The 26,065-nt window shown below is 43.8% G+C and overlaps 2 protein-coding genes across 2 annotated transcripts in view; one reads left to right on the forward strand and one right to left on the reverse strand.

Annotated features, from left to right (window-relative positions):
* The window catches only part of LOC108936421 (semaphorin-5B-like), a 98,215-nt gene extending 92,772 nt beyond the window's left edge, over window positions 1-5,443 (reverse strand). Inside the window, exon 1 of the mRNA XM_018755764.2 lies at window positions 5,180-5,443. The gene's annotated coding sequence lies outside the window, so the exon portion shown is untranslated. The remainder of the gene's footprint in view (window positions 1-5,179) is intronic.
* A 1,543-nt stretch (window positions 5,444-6,986) lies between these two features.
* Window positions 6,987-26,065, forward strand: part of LOC108936405 (protein disulfide-isomerase A5-like) — a 34,169-nt gene continuing 15,090 nt past the window's right edge. The window contains exons 1-11 of the mRNA XM_029248569.1: window positions 6,987-7,010; window positions 9,550-9,676; window positions 11,941-12,010; window positions 14,442-14,525; window positions 14,767-14,812; window positions 16,164-16,256; window positions 17,489-17,549; window positions 19,054-19,121; window positions 20,904-20,995; window positions 22,186-22,257; window positions 23,607-23,743. Of these exons, the coding sequence (XP_029104402.1) occupies window positions 6,987-7,010; window positions 9,550-9,676; window positions 11,941-12,010; window positions 14,442-14,525; window positions 14,767-14,812; window positions 16,164-16,256; window positions 17,489-17,549; window positions 19,054-19,121; window positions 20,904-20,995; window positions 22,186-22,257; window positions 23,607-23,743 (874 nt within the window). The remainder of the gene's footprint in view (window positions 7,011-9,549; window positions 9,677-11,940; window positions 12,011-14,441; window positions 14,526-14,766; window positions 14,813-16,163; window positions 16,257-17,488; window positions 17,550-19,053; window positions 19,122-20,903; window positions 20,996-22,185; window positions 22,258-23,606; window positions 23,744-26,065) is intronic.

Genomic DNA, 26,065 nt, shown 5'->3' on the forward strand with positions numbered 1-26,065 from the left:
CCAGAGAGAGACAGCAGCCACAAGAGAGCGAGAGAGAGTAGGAGAGACACCAACATAACCCCACCCCAATCACATATGCAGCCCCGACACCAAACCGCCCCCTCCCTCAACCAAGGACCAAGCACAGCAATAAACCCTCACATTTGAACATTTACCCCTCGTTGCCTAGTGGTCGCTGGTACAATACTGTATGAACATACTGTATATACATCCAGTCATCCATTTTCAACAACCGCTTGTCTTGTTTAGGGTCACAGGGGTCAGCAGCCTGTTCCAGAACCATGGAGAGTAAGACTCGAGGGTACATCCTGTGTGGGATGCCAGTCCATCGCAGAACAAATATACAGTACCAGTGGATAAAATATAACCAAACTATGTGAGTCAGGGTAGCTGGTTAGAATGAATGAAACCACTAAAAGATTTAGTGATGGAGCTGGATAACCCTAATCTCAGCCATTACCACCATCAATGTCCTTGGAATGGTAAAACTATGAGAGTTCATCAACATGCATCAATATTTAGGTTAAATAATTATTTGTAAAAGAAACAATGGTAAACTTGACCACAAAATGAACCATCAGACACAAAGACTAGCAGTATTTCTCATCATAATTATTTTTTCCTTGTTTGTAAAAAGTTACTGACACATAGAAAAATTCCGGATCATGTATAAAAATGTGTAATGAAGGAACATCAGAGTGATAGCTTAACAAAAAACAATTTGCAATATGTGCAGAATCATGACTCCAACCTCTCTGCATTACATTACATACAATTATACGTGAGGTTGACGTTCACAATTAATTTCTAGGGTTATTTAACGTGACCTACTCATATTTTTATTTGCTTTCAAAAGGACTCTTGTATGGCCACTACTCCTTTGCAGAAATGACACATACAGTTTTTTCCATTTATTATGCATCAAAGGTATGGACAGGTTAGGGGCCCCCCACTAGCATGAAACGTGCCATTATCACGCGGAACACAGGGAGCCGAGATGGCTGAACCCAAGTGCAGCACTACTCGTTAGACGTTGAGGGAAGGGGCAAGGTCTCAAAACCAGGGACAGGCGAAGGGTCGGTTGATCGGCGAACAGGACAGGAACGAGGATCCATGGACGTGGTCGGAGAACGAAGCAAGGAGTCAAAAAACCGGAGATCGTGGACAGAGCAAGAGTGTAGTAACACGAGGAAGGGCGGTTGTCCCAAACGAGATTCCCCAACGGTACGGGAGCTGAAGAGAGTCTTTATAGGGCGAGCGATTACTCATGAGCTAGTGCGGAGTCAGGTGTTGTTGCTTGTGTTGTGGGCGTGGACGTGACAGCCATCTGATTAGAGTGTGAAATTATTTGTTGAATACAGCTTTGCAATGCATCATGAAACTATGATGAGGAGGACCAGCTCATTATTTCATTCATTATCACATGCATTCATAGAGTGAAATTATTTCGGCTCATAATCACACAGGCCCTGACTTTGCAGCTCCCTCACCTCCTCCGTTACTATGGATGCGACAGAAAAAAACGACAGGTTTCCTGAGTAAGCTTTTGTTGCTTTTAAAGAGCCTTGGCAATGGGGGTTCATGGTCCTGGAGCGAACGAGAGCACTCCTAAGTTCATTAAAGACCTGAACTAGGAAGACTGCTTAACATCTCCAACCACGAAAACACTTAAACTGAACATACTGTGAATCAGGACATTTGAATATTAATGCAATAGAAGACATTCGTTGTAACAATTTAGCAACTAATCAACACACAAGTGGATGGTTTCATCCAGGCTTCATTTAAAGTGTTACTCTGGAGAGGTAGTGATCCCACACCTGTGATGGATACTGCAGCTGCTCCAGGGACTGTGGTAAATGAACCAGACAACACTGAACAGCGGCACAGAGGTGCCATAATATCACCTCCAAAACACATTTTACCCCCATGGTGCACAAGCAGCTCTATCTGTGCAAGTGCTGTCCCAGCTGGATAGAAACCCCGTGTCTCAATTAGTCACCCAGAGAACGACGAGCAAGATGCATCGATTCCTCTTCATTGCTATCCAACTAAACACAGCAAAAACAAAAACAAACTTGCTGCTTTTCAAAAAGCAGATGCCACTGACATTTCTTTATATTTCCTTTGGGGCAAAATAAAAAACTGATTAACAATTTACCTGCTGTCAATCAAAAGCATTAGCTTTAAACAGACAGACGAGACACTGAGTGCTACAAATGGTAAATCAATAATGCATATGTACAAATAAATGAACAGTCTCTGTGCATTTAATTTATTACAGATGAAATTAATGTCTGTGGTTAATAAAATTTTTCCATGTATGGCTTCAGGGAAACAGGAGACACAAAGCATATAGCAGAGGTGAGTCATACTAGAGACATCATCCAAGTGTCATCGGTCACAAATGCAAGTTCATTTAGGGTGTAACCTTGACTGGCCTTGCGCACTGGGCCTCCGGTATCGACCCTGTTTTTCCTCCAGCATGAAACACAAAGCATAAAGCGCCTTCAAAAATGTTTGCAGAATGCAAGAAAATGAATTTTCAGGTGAGTTACTTTCCAGTTCTGAAGTGCTTTCTCTGATGGACATCCATCCAATTCCAATAATGACTTGTCCTGAGGGGGGCCACGGTGAACAAGAGCCTATCCCGGAAACACAAGCCTCGACGCTGAGGGGGGTCACACCCTGGATGGAACGCCAATCACTGCAGCGTATACTATTATTAATTTTTAATTCATTATACTATTTATTAATTTGTCTAATAAAATTGCATTTATATTATTAAAAGTAACTGATTAATGAAATTTGTGAGAAAAACATACCAAAGCCCTAATCTAGCATTCATGCAAGTTATTTTTTTATATTTCCTTAGGGATACAATACAGCACAAGGGGATTTTTCATTAATGACAAGGCTGTTGCGATGGAACTCCACTGAAAAAGGAGGACCACCTGTACACGTAGGGTTACATCAAGAGCTCACTGCTCAGCGGCAGTGCTGGGAAGCAGCTGGTTTTTGCTTCTACAGCAGGTATGTTGCCATGCACTCAAGACCAGGCAGTTTGGGTTTGAGGGCCTGATGTCTGTATGGAAGTCATAAAAGAAAAAGATGGACTTGTTGAGGACAGTATGGTTAATCTCGCCTTATATGATGTGACAAAATATCACCCTTTACCGAAAAATTAATCCAATGTATAATACACACACACACACACACACACACACACACACACACACACACACTTTCAGAACCACTTGTCCCATACGGGGTTGCGGGGAACCAGAGCCTACCCGGTAACTCAGGGCGTAAGGCCGGAGGGGGAGGGGACACACCCAGGACAGGACGCCAGTCTGTCGCAAGGCACCCCAAGCGGGACTCAAACCCCAGACCCACTGGAGAGCAGGACTGCAGTCCAACCCACTGCGCCACCGCACCCCCACATATATAATATAATATAATATAATATAATATTAAGTTACCTTCCAGTGTTAAACTATTTGCAATTATTTACCCATTTATACAGCTGGGTAATTTTATTGGAGCAATTTAAGGTAAGTACCTTGCTCAAGGGTACCACAGCTGTAGGTGGGATTCAAATCACTAACTATCAGCTGCCCCTGGCAGACATTTACATGTATTCATTTAGCAGATGCTTTTCTCCAAAGCGACTTCCAACGAACTCTACGTAGTGTTACCATGACATGACTACAGATATGAATAACAATAAGCCACATACACAAGCAGAAACAGAAAAATATTACATTTTAAAAGTTCCAGAAGCATCTTAAAAATAGACTTCTGCAGTTGATAATAAATGTCCAGTGTGCTTTATTTCCAAATCATTCGTAGTAGCCTCACTGATTGCTGTTTTACACAAACTGTGTACGAAGAACAAAAACACCACTAAGAGATACAGTAATAACCAGAGTAACAGGGGAAATCACTGATGCTGGACGTGTCACCGGGAGCTGGGACTGCGCGCTGCTCCACACTGCCCCCTATGGGCGGCCGCAGTCGAGCCCAGAAACGGCCGCGTGCAACACGTAACACTGTTTTTTGCAAGTTGTCTACAGCACCGCTCGAGTGAAACATTATTTCATTGATGTACGCGAGTCTTCATAACTGTTTAATTAAAGCGTGGATTTACAATTATAAAATGTCCAATTCTTGAAGAGACGTCGCGGGTTCTGGCCGACCCTTCAATGAACGCATTTATATAACAAAGAGCCTGCGTGTTCAAAAGCGCGAAAAACAAAATAAATCTCTTAGAACAACATCTCTCAGCGAACAATATATTCAGGTGCGCACATTTTTTTTCTGGAGCACTTAGCATCCTTCCAAAACATCACAATGCAACCTCAAGTGACTTGATGAAGTGTTCAGCACGATGAACATCAGTAATTTTCACGCTCTGAGATACTGTTGTGTTGAAATGATCTAACGCGAACCTCTCCCAGGCGCCTGACCCCTTGTTGTCCTGCATCATATGGTATTTTTTTTCTTTTTTTTTTTAAATGCGACACATTTCCCAATAAAAATTAAAGGAGCAGCTCTCAGCGTGTTAATACAGGTAAGATGTAAAACGCGCTCTCCTCCCAACGCCGCTCCACATGGAGACGACGCGCAAAAACACAAGAAGAGCAACAAATGATGCGAACGGGAAACAGATGTGACTGTAAAGTGCGCGCGCGCGCACACTCTCATTCCGTCGGAGCGATAATTTTATGGGGCGATCAACAACTTTTTGTCCCACGGTGGACGTGTGCTCGAGTCGTGGGACACAGCAGGAGCATACGGTGTAAATGGATGCTCTATGGACCTGACACCCCCGTTATTTACACACACTTTTTGCCCCGACGAAGTCGTGCCCGTTTTTACGCACACTTTTTACCCCGACGTGTCCGTTTTGTGCACACACTTATTGCCCTAACTAACGTGCCCGTTATTTACACACACACACAGTGCCGGTCCATCCCCCCAAACTGCCGCTCCTTCTTCTGTCCTCCTTCCACCTGCGAGTCACCTTCACAGCCGCCGACAGTCCGCACTAAGACGCATATTACACTGTGTCGAATTAAAAAATAGAAAGTTTTCATCATTGCAAGCGATGTCTGTAACCTGGCATCATCGAGAGCTCAAGAAGAAGCAGTACCAGAGTAAAAAGAGGGGAGTTTACCTTCTCTTAGCACCTGGGCATCGAGTCCTCGCACGGTGCGTCCCAGTGTATGTGCCGGTGTGTGACGGGCTCCTCCGCCTCTCACACTCACTGCGCTCCGCGCCGATCCACTTTGACACAGTTGTGAGCTGGGGCGGACGCGCGCTTATTCGCTCGTTGCGCGATCCCGAGCCCCTACATGACCGCTCACACCTCCTCGCGTACGGGGATGGGCCAAAGAGCAGAAGAGCGAGAAAGAGCCGCGGGAAACGGACTTTCCGCGAACGCTCGTCCATAAATGAGTTGAAACGCAGGCTGTGATCGCGAGCGGTTAGTAGAGTTCACGAGCGGACGGGTGACGCACCGTTATGTTCGCGATGTCTGCCACCGTGGAGCGGGCGGTGCCGCCGCTCGTGTCTTAGACACACAGCGCTTATTCACTCTGATTGTCCCACATCGGACCCCAATCAGTCATTACGCGTAAAGAAATATATAGACTCGCTCTGCGGCTATTTATATAAACATGATTTAGAGCGCGCGGCAGGTTTCTCCGCTTAAGTTCTGTGGAAACTGGAGACTGAGGTTTGAGAACAATGTAGGAACTGAAAAAAAAAAATCATGTCTGAGCAAAATCGACTGCTTATTTGTTTTATTTTATTTTTTATTTTCTGCCGCACGCCGCACAACTGCTAGAAAGATTATTTGCCTTTGAAGACTGCGATTGTAGCCTGCTTTTTAATTGACAGTTTAATAATACACTCGCAAATCTGATTTTCAACAGAAAAATTCTTTGAAACCTATTCTTTTAGTACTTTTGATATTCAGCTAAGATCTCGAAAGCTGGGTAACAAATACACGTTAATTGGAGTTGTAATCATACTAGTATTAAAAAGATGAGTAATATTTTATTCATAACGCATTTCTGTTAAATCCGCAGCATACAAACCAGAAACATTATAAAAAGCAGACTATAACAAGCTGCCTGACTTCACCACGAAACTCAACGGAGTTTTTTGCTAGTAAATTCAATTGCCTTTAAATATGATGCTTCCCAGTACAACACATAGATTAATAAAACAGTATTGTTAATCTCTCTGCCCACCGATGTCATGAAAACCAAGCAGTACAGGTTAGAGTAATAAAGAAAATACATTTACAAATCTATATTGGCGTTACCAATCACGCCGTACGTATACTCAATATTGGCGCCCGCTGTGGCCGTGCACGTTTTGCTGTGCGCGAGCTGGACACGCACCGTAATCTGTCAGTGAGTGTACCGTAAAGTGTATAAGAACCTATAATAACGACACGTTTATTTTGCTGCAGACAGGACAGCCTGAGTTGAGGTGCACGAGACGAATAGCCTGGCACAGGACACCAAGTCCAGTACCGCCGGCAACAGCACAGCAGCAGTGAAACGGCAATTGGTCCAATTATTCGAACTTCTGGGAAACGAATCACCTCCGTGTTCCGCTACTTACTTTTCTCCATCATCACTCAAGTCTGTTTATTACATATTGACATTAAATACGATTGTCGGCAAAATACACAAATCTTTGTTGATAGTAATATTTATTGATTTTAAAGTTTATATTTTGCTGAGTTCAACGTGGTTTTATCTGTCGAAACGAGGTCTTTAATGCAGTACTTAAATTAAGTATTCTGATAAGCGGGTTTGCCGGGCAATTCCACAGGACTACATTTCCCACAAAGCCTTGCAGCTGGCTTGAGCGCTCCGGTCTCCATGGTGTGCGCATGCGCAGCCAGACCTGAAAGGAGCATCATGTCTATAAGGAGTTGCTGCAGGTCTGGGATGCGTGGAGCCGCGATGTACCTGTTCGTACTGGCAGTGGTAAGTCACCTGAAACTGTAGTGTGTGTTCACGGAGAAGCGGCTGTCCCACTGGAACTTGTGTTTGTTCAATGTGCACTTTTCATCTTTTTCTCAGTGGATGAAGATACCACCCTCTAATTGAAGAGTTAATAAGTAAAACTGGCAGTTCTGGGAATAGTGATACAATGAGAGCTGGAGAAGGACATGAACGTGTCAATAGTTACAAGTTTGTGTTTTGGCATCATACCATGTCCATCGACCACTTTTACTACTCTTCACACCTGTGCCCCAACATGTCCAGGGATCGGGCAATGAATGGGCCTGGTGAACCTGGACATGTCAACTGGTGATGGGGGGGGGGGAAAAGTTATAACTCAAAAGTGCGTTCAGAAAAATAAGCAGGAGGTCCGCAGCATGAACCATCAAGTCATAGTGTGACACCACTCATCAACTGTTGTCCAACTTGTGTCCCAACTGACCTGTATCTCATTCCCATTCTACTGACAGGGGACAGTGGTGAAAGACCGTGTCCTGCAAGGGACTGATAAATTTGTTAAAGAGATCTGACAGGTTGTTTAAATAGGTATACTGCTGTGTTGAGAGTGTTGATTAATAGCTGGTCCACCTGTTTGCTTTTGGAGGTATGGAGGAATGTTCCGGCTCGGCATCCTGCGTGTCCCACCCAGAGTAAACAGAGGTGCTTTTACCACAGTCTCGCAGTGTAGGCTGTGCCCCCCTGCCACTCACAGTCTGAGGGGAAAAATCAGAGGTGCCCAAATTCTGGTGCTTCGTCTATGCAGTAGCAGGAGATACACTGGTTGAGAGTGTGAACTTGCACTATGTAGGCTCCTGGTTCGAATCCCACTTCCTGCTGTAGTACCCATGGGCAAAGTACTTACCACTGCAACAAATAAACTTACCCGAAACACAACGAACTGCAGCGACAGACCTCCAACGCAGAATATACTACAACATAATTTAAATGTTGCATGAAAGCTAAAGCACGGAGGTTCTCGATTCTGGCTCCGTTGTAGTGGAACGACCCCCCCCACCACTCAGAACTGCTGAATCTCTGGCCACATTTAAAAAGGGTCTGAAAACTCACCTCTTCCACACTCACTTCGCCCATGAATGATCCCTTAAGTTCATGTAAAGTGTAAATGTTCATGCATAATAACTTTAACATCATGCACGGATAAGCTTTCACTCACTTACTCACTGTCAGAGTCACATTGGCCTGGAGCCTCTCCTGGAAGCACAAGGCTAAGTAGGGTACATACACCTGCACTGTGGGTGATGTGAAGTGACCAGCTCAGCTGAAACACATATCTTTGGACTGTGGGAGGAAACCAGAGCACCTGGAGGAAACTCACGTAAACTGTACCCAGTCTAGGCTCGATTTGAACCTACACCCAAACAGCCCAGGAGCTGAGAGGTATGATTGCTACCTGCTGCACCTTCTCGCTACGCCATCAAAGTACATACAGCCACAGAATCAGATATTTAAAACACTTTGCTTTAATTTATGCGGCCTCTTCATTTTAACTAAGTTCATTTCTTTTTTAAGTTTGTTAGCCTGATAGAATAAAAGAGGCTCTGGAGCACCTAGAAATGAAGTTGTGGTTGTTTAGAACAACTTTGAATGGCACCTTGTAGGCTAAAAGCATCGCTAAATAAGATCCCTGTTAAGAGTGCTGCACTACCTTTTAATTTAGGGCTAAGTCTGAATGCATTATGTATGTATGTCCCAGAATATATATATTTTCTTTTTCTCTTTGTTATATTCAGATGTAATGGGAGTTATTAAATTAACATGTTTTGAAAATTTTTTTTTTGGAGATTTTTTTAATACACAGCAAAACTTTTGTTTCTTCTATATTTGAGACTTGTAAATTATTTTAAAAAAAGCCTCCGGCAGCTGCTACATGTAATTAATGGTTGATGAGGAACTTGTGCTTTTCCACAGTTTAGCTGCTCATTTGCTGCTGGATGGTCTGGATGGTCTGGATGAGGGAGGTGCAGTGGGTTGGACCAGGTCCTGGTCTCCGGTGGGTCTGGGGTTCGAGTCCCACCGGGGGTGCCCTGTGGCAGACTGGTGTCCCACCCTGGGTGTGTCCCCTCCAGCCCCCCACCCTGCAGTTCTGGGCTAGGCTCTGGCTCCCCACGACCCCATATGGGACAAGCGGTCGAGACTGTGTGTGTGGGTGGGTGGGTGTGGGTGAATGAACGCAGAACCTCGGTACTGTACAGCTAACCCTGGTTAAAGCTCATATATTTAACCCTGTTTATAAGTCAGTGCCACTCTACAGCACAAATTGCTGGGCTTCCACGCATGGAACGGAGCCTGCCAGCGCTAAGTAACTAATATTTTATGTCATATTACTGTGGAGAAAGAGGCAGAGAATGCAGCACATTTGGGTTCCACTGACGTACAACTCGGCATAAATAAAAGTGATTATAAGTGATATATGTTGTACGCTGCCGAATAAACAGTAGCTCAACAACAGGCAATTTAATGCAGAATTTCTGAAAACATGTGCATCCTTCTCCCACGCCAGGTATGGGCTGTATCAGCACTTGAGGCAGCACAGTTTTCGCCCCTCACAGAAAGAATCACTGACCACAAAGACTTCCGGAAGCTTCTAAGGACAAGAACCAACGTGCTCGTCATCTACACTAAGACAGGTGAGTTTCTGTCCTCTACTAAATTAACAGTTGGCTTGCTTATTGCTTTAATAGTTCGTATAGTTGCTGTTGTACTTTAATGTATGGCCTTTTATTTGCATATAAACTTTTATTTACATTATGTCCCTGATCCTTTGCTTGGCGCCCTGTGTCATTGTGTGAGAGAAACGTTCCAGAAAAATAAATTGAATTGAATTGAATTACCCAGCCTTTCACTAGACAGTGGTTCTGCAGTGAGACCCGGGGTTGATGAGGCTTTAAACGGAAGCAGCTAATGGGGAAGCAACACAAAGCAGTGAGGCAGACACGTGTCTGAGTGGCCATCAGGAATTCAACGTTTGAGGGTCGTGAGAGAGAACCTGACGTCAATGCACTACGGCATCTGTTGAAATGTTTTAGAAATTATGAGAAGATACCTGTGCGAAAAATGATTTTGTAAAAGTGCTTAATGCAGCTGCATAAAAAAGCACAGTGGCACAGCAAATAGTGCTGCTGCCTCGCGGCACCTGGGTTGTTAGGGTGTAGGTTTGACTCTGGTTCAGACCATGTGGAGTTTTGCATGTTCTCCCTATGTCTGTGTGTGTTTCTTCCAGGTGCTCCAGTTTATTCCCGTAATCCAAACACATGCGGTTAGGGAACTGGAAATGATAAATTGCCTGTACTGTGTGTGTGTGTGTGACTACCCTGCAGTGGACTAACATCCTGTCCAGGTTGTACCACCCCCTCAGCCTTGCGCCTAGTGATTCTGGGATAGGCTCTGGACTGCTGTGACCCTGATCAGGACAAGTGATTACTGAAAAGGGATGAAGGGAACTCAAAACAACTTCTGGATGTGTGATTATAGTCTTTATGGAAGTGAAATGTCTTCAGTCAGCTGATTTTGCCCAAGGGGCCAATGTAGTTCAGCCAAGCGCCATGAGTGACGTGCAGCATGTGTGTTTTCCGAAAAGAAGGCACAGCACCTACAGGCACTCTTCAGTCGTTCTGCAGATCCGCAATGGAAGCTTCACTCACTTTAGCACTCTGCAAACTTAATATTACGCGCTGTCTTTCAAACAAATTGTCTCTATGCACGTAAAAAAAAAGGCTGTCTGAGGGATTTGCTCTCAACTGGTTCCATAATTCATACCGTAACTTAGTGATCATGGGACTTGAGGGTGGAATTGCACCATTAGATTGTCTGCAGGCTTCTCTATGTGCAGCTGCTTGGTATCAGAATCCAGCTCTGACCAGTGCGTGTTCCTCAGACTTTATTAAATTTCATAAAATAATTGAAACACTCCAAATTAATCAAGTCACAACTCAAAAACATCAAACTCAACGAACTATCCGTAAAATAGACTTAAAAATAATTATAATAATTTAAAAAGGATCAAAGCACATTTTCATATACTCACTAAAAGGACGCAGATACCGATTTTACGTTTCCAAGTATAACATGACCTCAATAAAACCGTCATGACCTCTGGGGGAAAACACCCCAAAAGACCACAGGGGAAGGTTATCAGTTAATCCCAGACACATGACACCTACACCTACTGAAAGCACTCTTTAAAAAAAGAACCCACAGTGATTGTGGGATGTTATTGAGAAACCTTGCTCCTTGCTCCTACGACCTTCTCATTGGGACTGCGACGATGACCCTTTGGACTCCGATCCTTCACCTTTCTGTTTCAAACAGTTGTGCAAAAGGTCTCTGCACTCACATTCCACGTTTTCGGAATAGCAAATTGTATTAAACGGTATGTAACATTCATTGTAAATCGTTTTGAGGAAAGGTATCTTCGAAAAGTTAAAAGTAAGTAAATTTAAACAACCATTTTTGGACAATGTAGTGTTATCTTGGTGTTATCAAAATTTTTAGTTTGATAAAAATATTCATTTTTTTTAATTGCAGCACCAGCAACGTTGGGTCACAGTAACATAAAAGCGAAAGCAACATTACAGTAAAATAATGGGAACACACACAGATACAAAGGGTAACAAATCTTTTCAGAAGTGATCAAGTACCCAAGTCAGTTCTCCAAAAAAGTATGCAGAGTTTCTGTGAGCTGTCATACAGAAGAAATAATTATTCTATCTTGCAGAGAAGAATTCATCATTAGGATCATCCATATATAAAGAAAAACACAAGTACAGACCTATCTATATTTATTCTTAATTTGTTCCTCTTTATACAGTATGTATAGGACACCAATTCATATTATATACTCACTCAGTCACATACTTTCATTAACCGCCTTTCTTCGTCCGGGTGGCACCAGTCCTGAGTCTGTCGGGAAACCCTGGTGACAAGGCTCAGGGGGTACACCCTGAACAGGATGCCAGTACACAGTCAGGCTATATACAGTGTATGTTCTTGAGATAAGTAAATGCATAATATACTGTATATACGATATACAACCTTATAGCATATTATGAAATGCTACACGTGTCAATAAATGCCATAGTGAAGGCTGTAAACACAGAAAATACCCTTTGTATTACTTAAAACATTATTTCACTTGCTACAATGATGGAATATACAATTGGTGTATGCTATCATATATTATAAATACAATTATACTATGCTAAATATATTATTATACTATTATATATTATATATATATATATATATATACAATTGGAATATACAGTTTGACATGTAGTGTTGGTGTTTAAATGCTGAACAAGTGAGATGCTGTCTGGGAAAAGTATGACCATTGGACTTCAGTGTGTGAGTCCTTGTGGTTGGAACGTGAAGGTTGTTTGGTTGAGTTTGGGACCTTTGGCACTTCTCCGATGCATTTTAAGGGAGTGGTATGTTTTCCCACATCTAGATCACTGTGGTCACAACGGATACAGTCTTTAGGCTTCATCGGGTGTAGTGGCAGTGCAGGAGTAGTTGCACACATCCCCAGGTTCCTGGCTCTCAGCATGTGGTGTGTGTGTGTGTGTGTGTGTGTGTGTGTGTGTGTGTGTGTGTGTGTGTGTAACAGACAAATGTGGGGAGGCACAGCTGAAGCTTCTGTCGGAGGTGGCACTGGCAATGAAAGGCCTGGGGACCATCGCTTGGGTCAACTGTGGGCAAGTATCCTGGCTTGTGTGCGTGTCTGTGTTTGCACATCCATCTGTTTCACTGTCTGCTTGTCTGTCCATCTGCTATTTCTACCAATGATACTGATGATGCTGAAGGAGCCCTTGATGCATATCCAGCAGCACTGAAGGATTGGATAGTGCATTTATGTGAATATTGCAAGTTGATAGCTGTTGACAATGGTGACGAAGGTACCACAGTGTGCGTGTGTGTGTGCGCGCTGCTGTGTAATGTATGCGTAGTTTCCTGTTTATAGATTTTACTTCTTACAATATTCCAGGTGAATTCCATGTTCTCGTATGTATTTTTAAATAGCTAGCTGTACTACTTTTTTACTTCTTTATTTGTGTCTGCTCCATCATGGTGGACACACACACACACACACACACATTGTCCGAAACCACTTGTCCCAAGTGGGGTTGCGGCGAGCTGGAGCCTAACCCGGGAACACAGGGCGCAAGGCCAGAGGGGGAGGGGACACACCCAGGACGGGACTCCACTCCATCACAAGGCACCCCAAGCAGGACATTATTTTTGGAAGCATTCTTACTTTACAGCTTTTTTTCCCCAATCAAGTGCCTTAAACTTTTGCACAGTACTGTACATATGTACAGGTGGTCCCCGATTTACGATGAGGTTACGTTCCCCAAAACCCATAATAAATTGAAAATATCGTAAGTCGAAAATGCATTTAATACACTTAATACACACCTCTGCATGGCAGAGTGGGAGATGCGGATCGCTGCTGCTGCCCAGCATCGCGAGACAGTATCGCTCCGCATATGGCTTGCCCGGGAAAAAAATCGAAATACAAAATTTGAAGTACGGCTTCTACTGAATGTCTATTGCCAGCTCACCATCGTAGAGTTGAAAAAATCATAAGTCAAACCATCGTAAGTCAGGGACCACCTGTATAAAAATTACCAGGAAGGAATCTTCGATATTAGGATAAAGTTTTATGCAGCTACTCGTGTGATGAACATTGGTTCATCATATGGTGGAAAGAAAAAACTAACTGCACTTAAGTTATCGTGCATCTACATCTAAGTCTCTCTTCCTGCTAATGTAATGTACACATTGTATTTCCTATGAGATGTACGTTGCTTTTGAGAAAGGTGTCCGCTAAATGAATAAATGTAAATGGAAATGTGTTTACTTTTTGCAGTCTTCATTATCGGTGCGTGCTTTATTGGTTCATTCCTGTGGTGCTCCTGTGTGCTGTTGTCACTTGCATGTGCGCTTGTTGTTTGTAGCCTCTTCCAGTTTCCTTTGGGATCGATAAAATTTCTTTGTATAAATGTATGGTCCCTTCCATGCATCCATCTGTCCGTCAGCAAAACTTTAAAATGCGCGTAGGTGGGGCTCCAGCTTCCGTGGTTGAATTGCAGAAGAAGACAACGTCACTCATTGTTCCTACACCCAGCCTTGGGCGGGCTAAAGATGCCGAGTAGCCTTGGACAGGGTTCAAGCACGCTGCGAATTTATCTCGTATTACCTCATGGTAGATTTTCTCTCTATTAGTTTATTGCTCTTGTGATCTGTCCTGGTGCATGATCTCTACCGTTTCTCCACCGAATCATTTATTCAGTGTCTAAAGACTTTCCTTGCCGTTGGGTATGGGTAGCGCTCGGCGTGATGGACACCTTCTTGATTAGGTGTCTTGTTTTATTTCTCTCGTTCCCTTTCCAGGGACTCTGATGGACGAAAGCTGTGCAAGAAAATGAAGGTGGAGCCCAGCTCCGAGAGCACCGGAGTCAAGATGCTCCATTACAAGTGAGTAGAGGCTTTGTGGCTCAGACTGGTAACACAGCAAGACTCCTACGTTCCCAAGTCAGCACACGCTCTGCCCTGAGCACCTCCAGCACTGTGTAGAGCAGACAGAGAAATAAAGAACAAAAATGTTTTCGTAATATACCAAAAACACATTTGTGCATCTCTTGACGCTTCCCTGATAAACTGACTGTTGAGTTGCGCTGAAGGGCTCTGTCAGTAACACTGTGGTGTCTTTACAAAGGGATGGGACGTTTCACATCGAGTACACCAGACCTGTCACATTTAAGGTAACGTCAAGAGCACCTCCTCTTGCTTTTTCGCCATTGGTTCGTCGCATACGTTTTAGCTATTCACTGATAAATGTCAGATTTATTATAAGAAACAGCAAAATTTATGAATTTGAGCCAAATACTTCATGATAGTGTTACATAAATTCTGTTTAGGATATTTATTCAGGACGTAGATTATTAGAAACAGAGTCTATTTGTGAGAAATTTCTTTTATGCTGCAAGTAATTTTGTCTGGTTATGGCAGTAAAAATTTGAATATAGTTAGTGCTGAAAAACAGAAGTGTTATGACTTCTTGAGAAGCTTACAATGTAAGTCACTTTGCTAAATTAATAAATCTATGTATATAAATAGGGGTGCGGTGGCGCAGTGGGTTGGACCGCAGTCCTCCTCTTCTGTGGGTCTGGGGTTCGAGTCCCGCTTGGGGTGCCTTGCGACGGACTGGCGTCCCGTCCTGGGTGTGTCCCCTCCCCCTCCGGCCTTACGCCCTGTGTTGCCGGGTAGGCTCCGGTTCCCCGTGACCCCGTATGGGACAAGCGGTTCTGAAAATGTGTGTGTGTGTGTGTATATAAATATACCTATATATATATATTCCTCATCATCAGAAGAAATTTTAAAACTGTGTATAATCAGTGCTGCCATTGATTTTTCCCTCATATTACACATACATATGTATAATTTATGCTTTTATATATCTGCATATTATTATATAGTAGCACCAAATTCCACAGGGTGTGCAAAGTGAATAGATTAGAAAATACATGAATGAATCACAAGGTTACCTTTCAACTACAGCACTCTCGGTTGGTGCATCCCTGGCAAGTTTGCATTTGTCTGAGAAGCTCCACATCCTGGAGGTTGTTGGGTCATAGTTTAAGGTTAGGGGATTTATACATTTCACTTTAGCCATTTCAATAGGAAAACTAAGGTTAAGAAATGAGCATTTCCCTTACCCACTAAGTACTGTAGATAAACTCACACACACATTGTCTGAAACCGCTTGTCCCACGTGGGGTCGCGGTGAGCCAGAGCCTAATCCGGCAACACAGGGCGTAAGGCTGGAGGGGGAGGGGACACACCCAGGACAAGACGCCAGTCCATCACAAGGCACCCCAAGTGGAAATCGAACCCCAGACCTGCCAGAGAGCAGGACCCGGCCAAGCCCACTGCACCACCGCACTCCCCACTGTAGATAAACTTTTGATGCAAAAATAACTCCTGACTCGGCTTTATGTTGGCATTTTTAAACAACGCAAACTATATCCTGAGATTTGGCTGACCTTGTAGTGAGGAACTGACTGGGCAACTGCATGGTTCTGTTTTTAATCAGTGGTGTTTTTGTGCTCTCAGTCTTTGGTGGCATTCCTCATGGACCCAACCGGGGATCCTCTATGGGAGGAGAATCCTGAAGCCAAAGACATCACGCACATAGGGACGGAAGAAGTAAGCACACTGAAGCTCTCATTGTGATAGGCCAGTGCAGGTGTTTCGAAGAGGACGGAGGATGACCACAGAGGCCAGACACCGATCACTGGAGTACTGTAGCATAGTACTGTCCCTCAGGTGGACTCATTGAATTGAGCCCACGTCAGAGCTAGAACAGAGCGCTGATAAACTTAACGCAATACTTTCTGCGATCATTATGTGCCAACAGATCTCATGAAGTCTTGGGCATGTGTTTGGTATGCTAACACTTCTTGTAAAAGTCCATAATAACTCAGAAGTCGGGAACCAACTGTACTGGCCCTTCAGCTCTTTGTGGCTTCCTGTTATCCCAACCTTGATGTCACTGGGGTAAATATTGCTTTGGAATCATTCCTGCTTCTAACACTGTAAAAAAGATAAAAAAAAATAATTTTGGAGTATGAATGATTATATAATCATGGAGTGCTTGCTTAACACAGGGCCAGGATGGCTCTTCAGTCCTTTTATGAACCGACCTGATTCAGTATTTAATCTGCTTAGTGATGTGTTTGGCACATACTTGGTGCATAGGCTGAATTTCAGTTTGCACAAATAATAAGCTGTGATTATAGCAGTGATGGGCTGAGAAAGTAAGAATAAGAGGTGTATCCCCCTTCCAGCCACTGACACACGGGAAGTTCAATACCTCTGAGACACAAGCGTACAGAGGAGCTTGTGAACCTTGGAGGCTGGGACTGTTTGGAATGGTGTCGCTCGCTGTTTCCCTCAACCTTTCTTAGTTCTTACATCTTTGTGTGACGCGTGAACTCTAGTCATTATAAGTGTCATTTTTCATTGTCTTGCACACTCCTTTAACAGACCGGCAGGAATAATTATTATTTTGATTCTATATATACTGTATATATATTTGATCATGAGGACATAATGATAACTACAGCCAGGTAAGGTTTCAGAAGGTTCTGAAACTTTACCTGGCTGTAGTTATTCTTATGTCCTCATCTCACAGTAATGGGTTTTTTTGAGGAATGTTAGATCATCAGTGTTGGGCACTGTGAGTGATGGTGTCTTTGTTGGGGTGGAGTAGGGGTAGGAGAGTGAGAGGAAAATAATAACGAAAGTGTAGCAGGTGCTAGGAAGTACAGTGGGTTCTGGGCCGTGGTGTCCATCATCTTAGCTGTCTCCCAGATGCCAGGTGTCCAGTGGACCGGCCAGGGCCGCCTCTCACTGGGCTCTCACTCTGCTCTACATAGGACCTGAGGCAGCTTCTGAAGAAGGAGGAACGACCCATTTTTATCATGTTTTACGCCCCGTGTAAGTCCTCGTGCCGTCATTGCCCCTGTGACCTTTTCTACCTGTGACATGCGACCAGGACTTTTTTAGCATCGCATTTAAAAATCGTTTACACACAGGGCTTGACTAGGATGTGAAGCCTTTCTGCGAGCTAGATTGGGCAGAGTAAACCCTTGTTTCATATTTTTCAATGGAACAGATTAGGTGAGCAATATTTGGAACAGTCCTGTGATGAGAGGAGATCGGGACTCCTCGGCAGGAGAACACACGCAAGCGCCCAAGCCGGATTCAAGGGCACTCTGGAACCTGAAACCGTTGCTTCCGAATTCCAGCAAAGTCAGACAGTTAATCAAGGGGTCCCTCGTAGAAAATCACAAGTTCTTTCAATTTTCATGCACGCTCCAAAGAATTTTTCTCTCTATTAAATATGGAAATATGGAAACACTCAGCATGGGCAGCAGGTGGCTTAGTGTTTAGAGCTGCCACCTGAGCAGAAGGTTACACATTTAAATCCCACCTCCTGTCACCCAGGATTCCGTGAAAATGATTCTGCCGTGTTAATCGGTAAAACAGTATAGTATAAGTAGCTTTGGAAAAAAGCATCAGATAAATGAATATGTGAAAGTTTTTAATTTATTATATTCTAAACTAGGGGGAGAGGGGGCACGGTGGCGGGGTCCTGCTCTCTGGTGGGTTTGGGGTTCGAGTCTTGCTTGGGGTGCCTTGCGATGGACTGGCGTCCCCTCCTGGGTTCGTCCCCTCCCCCCCCGGCCTTTCGCCCTGTGTTGCCGGGTCAGGCTCCGGCTCCCCGCGACCCTGTATGGGACAAGTGGTTTCAGATGATGTGTGATATTATTCTAGTTCATATGAGGTTGCTGTGCAGGCAGTGGGAGCATGAGGAGAACTACTACATCCTGCTGAGGGTCCTGCCCTGAACATTCATTAAGCCCCCTTGCAGTGGGCCTGTTGAATATAATTAGAAAATTTAGCATCGTGCCCTCATTCTAAAACTGAGGTTATTTTGTAACCCTGTTCCCTTTGCTTAGAAGAAGGAGCTTCTGTCCAGGAGCCCTTCAGAGCATAGCTTATATCCATGAGGTCTTCCCTCTCCTCCTCCTTCCTCCTCTCTCACCCCTGACGATTTTGTCTTGTTCTTCAGAGACAAAGACAGCTTCATCACAGACAAGTTCTCGGTATCCTGATCGTTCTGCGTACCTGAAAAATATCCTTCTCCACATTTAATCCGCTGCCTCTCGGAAATATCTGCCCAGATACAGTATCTGATCACCACCTACAGCCCAATCTCTCCAAAACTCGGAACCTTCACCTCCCAGCTGATCCGCCCTGCTGTAGAGAACTCGCTATCAAACTGGACAACTCACCTACTTCATTAGCTAAGAGCCTGGGAGTAATCATTAAGTCAAGTCTGTCCTTCTCTCAACATATCAAAGCCACAACTCAGTCCTGCAGATACATCTTGGATCTTTGTGATGTTCGAACTGACTGCTCTTTCGCTTTCCCTCAGGGTGCCCGGTGTGTAAGCAGATGCAGCCCGTGTTCCAGCAGGCTGCCACAAACACCAGAGGGACATATGTGAGTAATTTGCACCAGACACTGTCAGCCATGCGAATACATTTAATTTACACATTTACATTTATTTAGCTGACACGTCTCTCTAAACTGACTTACTGTACAATGGGCTGCTTACAGTGCTTTATTCATTTGTATAGCATGATACCTTTTGTTGTATCAGCTCAATGTATGTACATTGATCAGTTGTACTACACCAGGAGGTGGGATTTAAATCTCGATCCTTGAAACACAAAGCAGCAGCTCTAACCACTATGCCGCCGTTACCTTGACAAGTCATTTACCCATTTATACAGAAGGGAACGAAGCAATTTTTGCTACGTACAGCAGGAGCCAGATTGACCCAGGCCCTACCCATTATATGGCACCTCCTCTATGTTACCTGCCTGTTCACACACTTTCTCATTTATTTGGAAGAAATTCTGGTCGAAAGTCAGAAATTCAAATCGAACCCCTGTACATTTTTTAAAAAATATTTTGACACATTATTTGCTTTGGCTTTGGAAATAAACTGTTAGAATGTTTAGGTTTACAATAAAAATACTTACTGGAAGAAATATGTGTACTATGTACGCTTTGGAGATTTGTCTGTTTTTGTCAAACCAGGAAAGTAATGCAGGATGGAGCGGCGATGAGGTAGGGGATGATGAATGACAGGTTACTGGTGTGGAGACCAGGCGTCTGTGCAGGGGTGAAGAATGTGTGGGTTTTGTGTTCGTCAACGGGGTTAAGGTCCAGAGTTGAGTCGAGGGTGGTCAAGCTGAATTGTGGTCGGGGTCGGAAGCGAGGGTATATTTCGTGGTCCAACAAAGAGCTGGGGTCGGGTCCAAATCGCACTTCAAATCGATGGTCCACGTATATGGTTTGTTCAGAAGTCGTTGTCGTGGAAAGATCGCAAGGAAGGCATGTGGTCTCTTAGACATTCTGCAGTCTTTCTGTACTTCTTGGGCTTCTTTTATTCCTCCTTCTTGATTGCGTCCAAGTGAGGTGAGTGGATCTTTTATGTTTGGAGTCTGGGGGCATGGCAACAATAAAAATTACTTTTATTAATTTGGACTTTGGTCGTTCTAATTGGACCTGTATGAATGTGTTGCTGTATTTTCTCATGGCCGAACTGAACTGAATCCCAATGAAGAGGCCAGTGCCCTCTGGTTCAATCTCTTAATGGATGGGCCTGAACTCAATGGGCTTCCAGTGCTTCACAGACACCAGTCCCACAAACTCCACGGAAGCTGGTGTGCAGTTCTTCAAGCCTTTAAGTTGTCAGGCGGTAACTTTTTGACAAGGCAGCAGACGGAGGAGGTGCTAGCATCCCCTTCTGATCCACATGAGCTCGATTTAGACGCAAGCTGATGGGGCTCATGCTCTGTTGGCAGACAATATGAGCACTGAAGAACAGCAGAAAGGAATAAACCCCTCATTGGGGGATTTACATAATTACTGAGTGTTGCACAAGTGTGGACATGTGGACAGATTTATTGTATTTCGCATTTTTTGTCACATTTCTGTTCTCAGCTACAGGCGGTGGGGTCAATGGGGATTAGGAAATGCGGCACATTTTCAAACACCATGGGCTGTTTCAGGAAGACATGGAAATGCTTTAGGTTCAACAGAGTTGATTTATGTGCAGGTCATTGGAACGGAACCCCATAAATCAGGGACCGCCTGAACATTTGCTCTCTATTTTTGAAGAGCTGTTTCCTGTCCTCTGTTTCTCATAATCTTTTGCTGTGAGTTTTCCAGACTTGTTTTCCTCTCAAACCTGAGTCCTTCCCCTTCCTCCAGGTGCTGGCTGGCATGAACGTGCACCCTGCTGAGTTTGACGGACTGAAACAGGAGTACAATATCAAGGCGTACCCCACCTTCTGCTACTTTGAGTAAGTTTTTTTTTTTTTGTCGAACATATTCCACAGCCTCCCTCATTATCAATATTTGAGAAAAACAGGAGATGCGGTGCTGCTAGAGCTGCCCACTGCTCTACTCCGCCTCTGTGAGTGCTTCACTGTCTTTTTGTGGGTATGTTTTCATGGCCTGCATGTGTCAGACTGAGGATTTTTAAAATTTAGCTTGAAGTGGGTTTCTGTGCTGCTGGCTAGTAGGGCAGGAGGGTTGTGACACTGGCTCCTCAACACAACTGGGGCCACAAGTCCATGCATAAATCAGTTTGTTTGTAAATTAAACTAAAGGCCCTTTACTCACGATGCCACAGTCATTGAAATTAACATCATGTAATAACATTACAGTACTTGATTCATTTAGGTGTTACATTCTGCAGTCTCGAATAAAACGATAATACATTACATTTGCATTTATTCATTTTGCTAGCACTTTTCTCCAAAGCTGTTAGGGGATCAGGAATGAAGTGGTTCTGAACTCAGAACTCAGCTCTCGGAGCGCTTTATTGCCACTATATCACACACTGGAATTAGCTGTGGTTAGGCACTAAACATGAAGAACAATATAACAATATACAAGACATATGAAACAATAATTATACAAAACACCATATATGAATAAACAACAACAGGATTGCAAACACGAGCAGTAGTGTAAACACTATACAACAATGAAGTTGACAGCAGCATGGAAATGATGGCAAGAGTTCAGTTAAGAGATATAGTGCAAATATAGAGAGGATTTAGAGCATGGCCAGAAGTGGTTAGAGAAGGGGTGCACCTAGTTGATTTTATTCAGGAGAGCGATGACTGCAGGAAAGAACCTACGGTGAAGTACGAGTGGTGGTGGACTTGTACCACTACTGAGGTGGTTTGATGAAGAAGTGATTGCTAGGATGAGTGGAATCCACAGCAATCTTGGCAGCTCTCTTTTTTACCCTGCTGGTGAAAAGATCTTTTCTTGATGGTAGCTGACAATGTAGTGGTTAGAGCGATTGCCTTTGGACCCAAAAGTCGCAGGTTCCATTCCCACTTCTAAGCAAGGAACAGTGAAGGGGTTAGGGTTATGACCCACACTCATATGGAGTCCTCAGTCTGCAAACACAGCATGCTTACTGAGCTTTGGTGATCATGTCAGTGTTTTACAGTTTGTGTCTCGCTATGACTTTAAGAAAGGGCAAGTTCCTGTACAACTACGAGAACTATGACGCCACTGCGAAGGATATCGTCGACTGGATGAAGAGGTGAGCAAAGTATTTATCTGCACCCAATGTAACCACCTGGACGGGACAAGTTGAGTTGTGGCAGCCTTTGCCCTAATAAACTGAATTATTCAAAAGCTGTCATTAGGCTGACTGCTCTCAAACACTATCCAAGGTCACAGTCCTGGTGACAGGCTGAAATTACTGCTTTATACCATATTTAACATGCCACTGGAGAATTTAATTGTGGCCAAGGCACATGACACCCCCTGGCCTGACAGCCATTCCTGGTGAGGCTGGTTGCCCATAATTCAGCTTTCTCTTCAGATAAACCAGAGCCTTTGGAGATTTGTCTGTTTTAAGATTTTCTTTTTTACTTTCATATGGGTAATTGTTTTGTTTCAATTTTTGCTTGTTGCCATCTGATAGGGCTTTTTTAACAGATTAGTGACAGCTTCACTGGGTCATAGCAACATAGAGATAGCGGTAGGAACACAGATTTTGGATTCCAGGGGTGTCTAGGAATTCTGCACCCTCTCAAAGAATATTGGTTTTGCCTGCTCACCTCTTAAATAAAATAAATTACTACTGGAATTTTTGTGGGCCTCTCCAGGTGTGGGCCATGGCCCTGATGAATACATCTTTATATATAGAGCAAGGAAAAAAGTGGCAATGTTTCAAAATGTGGCAAAGTACCAATATACAAGAAGTTCACTGTCCAAAAAGATGTCCAGTTTGTATGAGTTATAGAGATCAAAGAAAAGTCAGGAGAGGGAACTTGAGGTATGGACCACAGCAATAGGTTTTCTCTATTTTGCCTTGTTCTTTGCAGTTTTGTTTAATTAATATTGTATACTGTAATATGATTTGCTGTAAATCACATAATAGTAATGTAAATCCTCTTGTTGGAAGCTTATGTCTGGTCACTTAGCCCATAGCAGCCATGTCCTGGTGTGCGACATTATTGTATGCTGTAATGTGCAAGGATGTGTCTATGTCACTATGAAAGGATTTTAAAATGTTCTTTTTATTTCAGTTTTATCTGAATAGCAATTAAGCATAAACTACCTTCAGAGGAATTTTCTTAATTTTGTGTAATTTTGCATAACCCTCAAGATGAAACTTAAGGTGAAAAAAACACATGTGGTCCCATGATAAGTATTCCTTAAGGCACAGGGATGAGTACTGACTTTGGTGGCTTAATCTTAAACTGAATCTTCGTGTTTCTTTATCAGCTGCCATGTGGTCTCCCTTTGTAAAGTACGGGAGGATGTCAGGCTTGGGAGCGTAAATTTAGGCGCAGAACCCGAGGGCCCTCAGTGGCTCTAACAGGTGGTGTTTCCCACTATTTGGTCTGCCAGCTATATGTCTTTCCTTTCTCAAATTGACAGCCCCCTGCCACCACAACCCGAAGTTCCCGAGGTGCCCTGGCCGGAAACAGACTCCGCTGTTCATCATCTTACAAACGACACCTTCGACACCTTCCTGGACGAGCACCCCTTTGCTCTGGTTATGTTCTACGCGCCGTGTGAGTAACTCACTCTCTGGGTTAGCAACACTGGATTGAAGAATTCATATATTATTCACAGTGTGTTGAAAGAAAATCAAATACATTATTCGTGATGCTAATGAAAGTTAATGGTGATGCAGGAAATGCAGAACCTTTTCACGATGGAAGGTTCTTGGTAGGTTTGTGAAACGTAGATTAAACTCTCTTAATCTGGTTTAATCTAGAGAGTTTAATCTCTTGAGAGACTGAAGCACTGAGTGCTTTAGTTCTTTCTAATAAAACTGTTTTTATAAAGCATTTCTCACTTGTTAAGCAAGAAGGGATTTCTGTATTGATTATTTGTAATGACACAGCAGCTTTTGCCCCCAGTGTGGACCTCCTCTGTTTGTCCTGTGACCTACACAGGATCTACACAATGACCCGGTTCCAGGTGTGAGGCATTTTTGTCCCCAGATGTGCGGTGGTTACCAACGATCCCACAAATGAATGGGAATGGACCCCTGTCCGAGCAGACCATGCTTTGCGGCACACCATGGGCTTTCTCTTTGTCATCCGAGACTCAGGTGCAGCCACTGGCTTTTTTAGACACCAAAAGCCTTCTGTGCTGCCCCTCTGCCCCTTTCTCAGCACCCACATGCCCTGATCATCCCTGATCTCCCTGTGAAGTGTCATTCTCCTCATTTCAACTGCTGTCCAAAAGTGAAATCTTGGACCCCTTGCTGTCACACAGAGCCACCACCTATGCCCTCAATCTTATCCCCCTCACTTCTCCTACAAGACATTTTCACATAACTTAAGTCTTTTATCTCCATGAGCATTAACCTCTGACTGCTTCTCATCTGCCTTCAAAGCTGGCCTCATCTCTTATCGCTGTTAAAGAAACACTCTGGATTAGACTCAGTCCACAGCTACAACTAGTTATCACTCTAGATACCAAAACAGCTCTCCTTCCAGTATCAGATACTTTCTAGTCAGCTAAAGTGGCCTCCTTCTCCTTGATTCTCATCCTTTCGACTTGTCTGCAGGTAAACCTGTCTTGATATCAAAGGAATAACACTGAAATGGTCTGAGTCCTATCTATCAGGTATATCTTACCAATGGGTCTGGCATGGCTCCCAGTCATCCCATCAGCCTCTCTAAACTGGTGTTCCACAAGGCTTGGTGCTGTGCCCCCTTCTCTTCTCCATCTACTCCTCTTCCCTCGGTCCTGTCATCGTCTCCCACAGATTCTCCAACCACTGCTTCGCTGATGATACCCAGCTTTTCCTTTCTTTTCCCACGGAACTAAAGACGTTTCCTCGCGCATCACCGGTTGCCTCATGGACGTCTGCGCCTCACTACCTGATTACCACAAACAACTGAACCTCTCCAAAACAGAGATCCATGACCTAACAGCTGGTCTGTCATCCAGCTGACAACTTTCTAACAAACTGAACACCTTGCTCATTTCTACTACTTTGCTTAATAGCCTGGGAGTAATGATCAACCCAAGTCTGTCTTTCTCTCAACAAATCAAAGCCACAACCCAGTCCTTCAGATACTGTTTGCATAACATCCACAGGATCCGTCCTTATCTCTAAACACACTCAATGCAGCTTCTGGTCCAGGCCATGGTGATATCCTGTCTGGACTACTGCATCTCTCTCCTGTTTGGCCTTCTGGCTTCTGCCATCAGATTTCTCCAGGTGATACGGAATGCTGCTGCAAGAAGTTGTTTTTAATCTACCAAAGTGTTCCTATGTATCCCCCCTCCTCATCTCTATCCATTGGCTTCCTGTTGCTGCCAGCCTCAAAATTCAACACCCTGGTTACAGCCTACAAAACCAGCAACGGATCTGTTCCCCGATATCTAAAAGGCTTAATTACATGGGACACAAGCAGACTACTACATTCCTCCATCTCTGCCTGCTTGGGGGTCCCACACAAAAGAGGTCCAAAAGCACAAAGGTTTTCAGTTCTGGCTCCAGTGTGATGGAATGTCCGCCCCCTCTCACTCAGAACTGCTGAATCTCTCTCTACATTCAGAAAGGGTGTCAAAACTCACCTCTTTCAGGCTCACTTCTCCTCTGAACTCAATGTGCTTGATAAACTTAGAGGTGTATGTTATCTGCTCAATAATTTAAAAACCCTGTATGCAGCTACTTGTGTATTCGGGTTTATACTGTGGTATAACGGTATTCAAGAATCATGTGTTTGCATCCCAATCTCTTGCTCTGTTGATATAATGTAATTTTTTTGTATTATTCTTGGAAATGTACATTGCTTTGCAGATAAGTGTTTGCCAAATGAATAAATGTAAATCTAAATGTAAACAACAGTGAACGGTGTGCAATGGAGAAT

This window comes from Scleropages formosus, chromosome 24 (genome assembly GCF_900964775.1).
Source record: "Scleropages formosus chromosome 24, fSclFor1.1, whole genome shotgun sequence".
Taxonomy (NCBI): Eukaryota; Metazoa; Chordata; class Actinopteri; order Osteoglossiformes; family Osteoglossidae; genus Scleropages; species Scleropages formosus.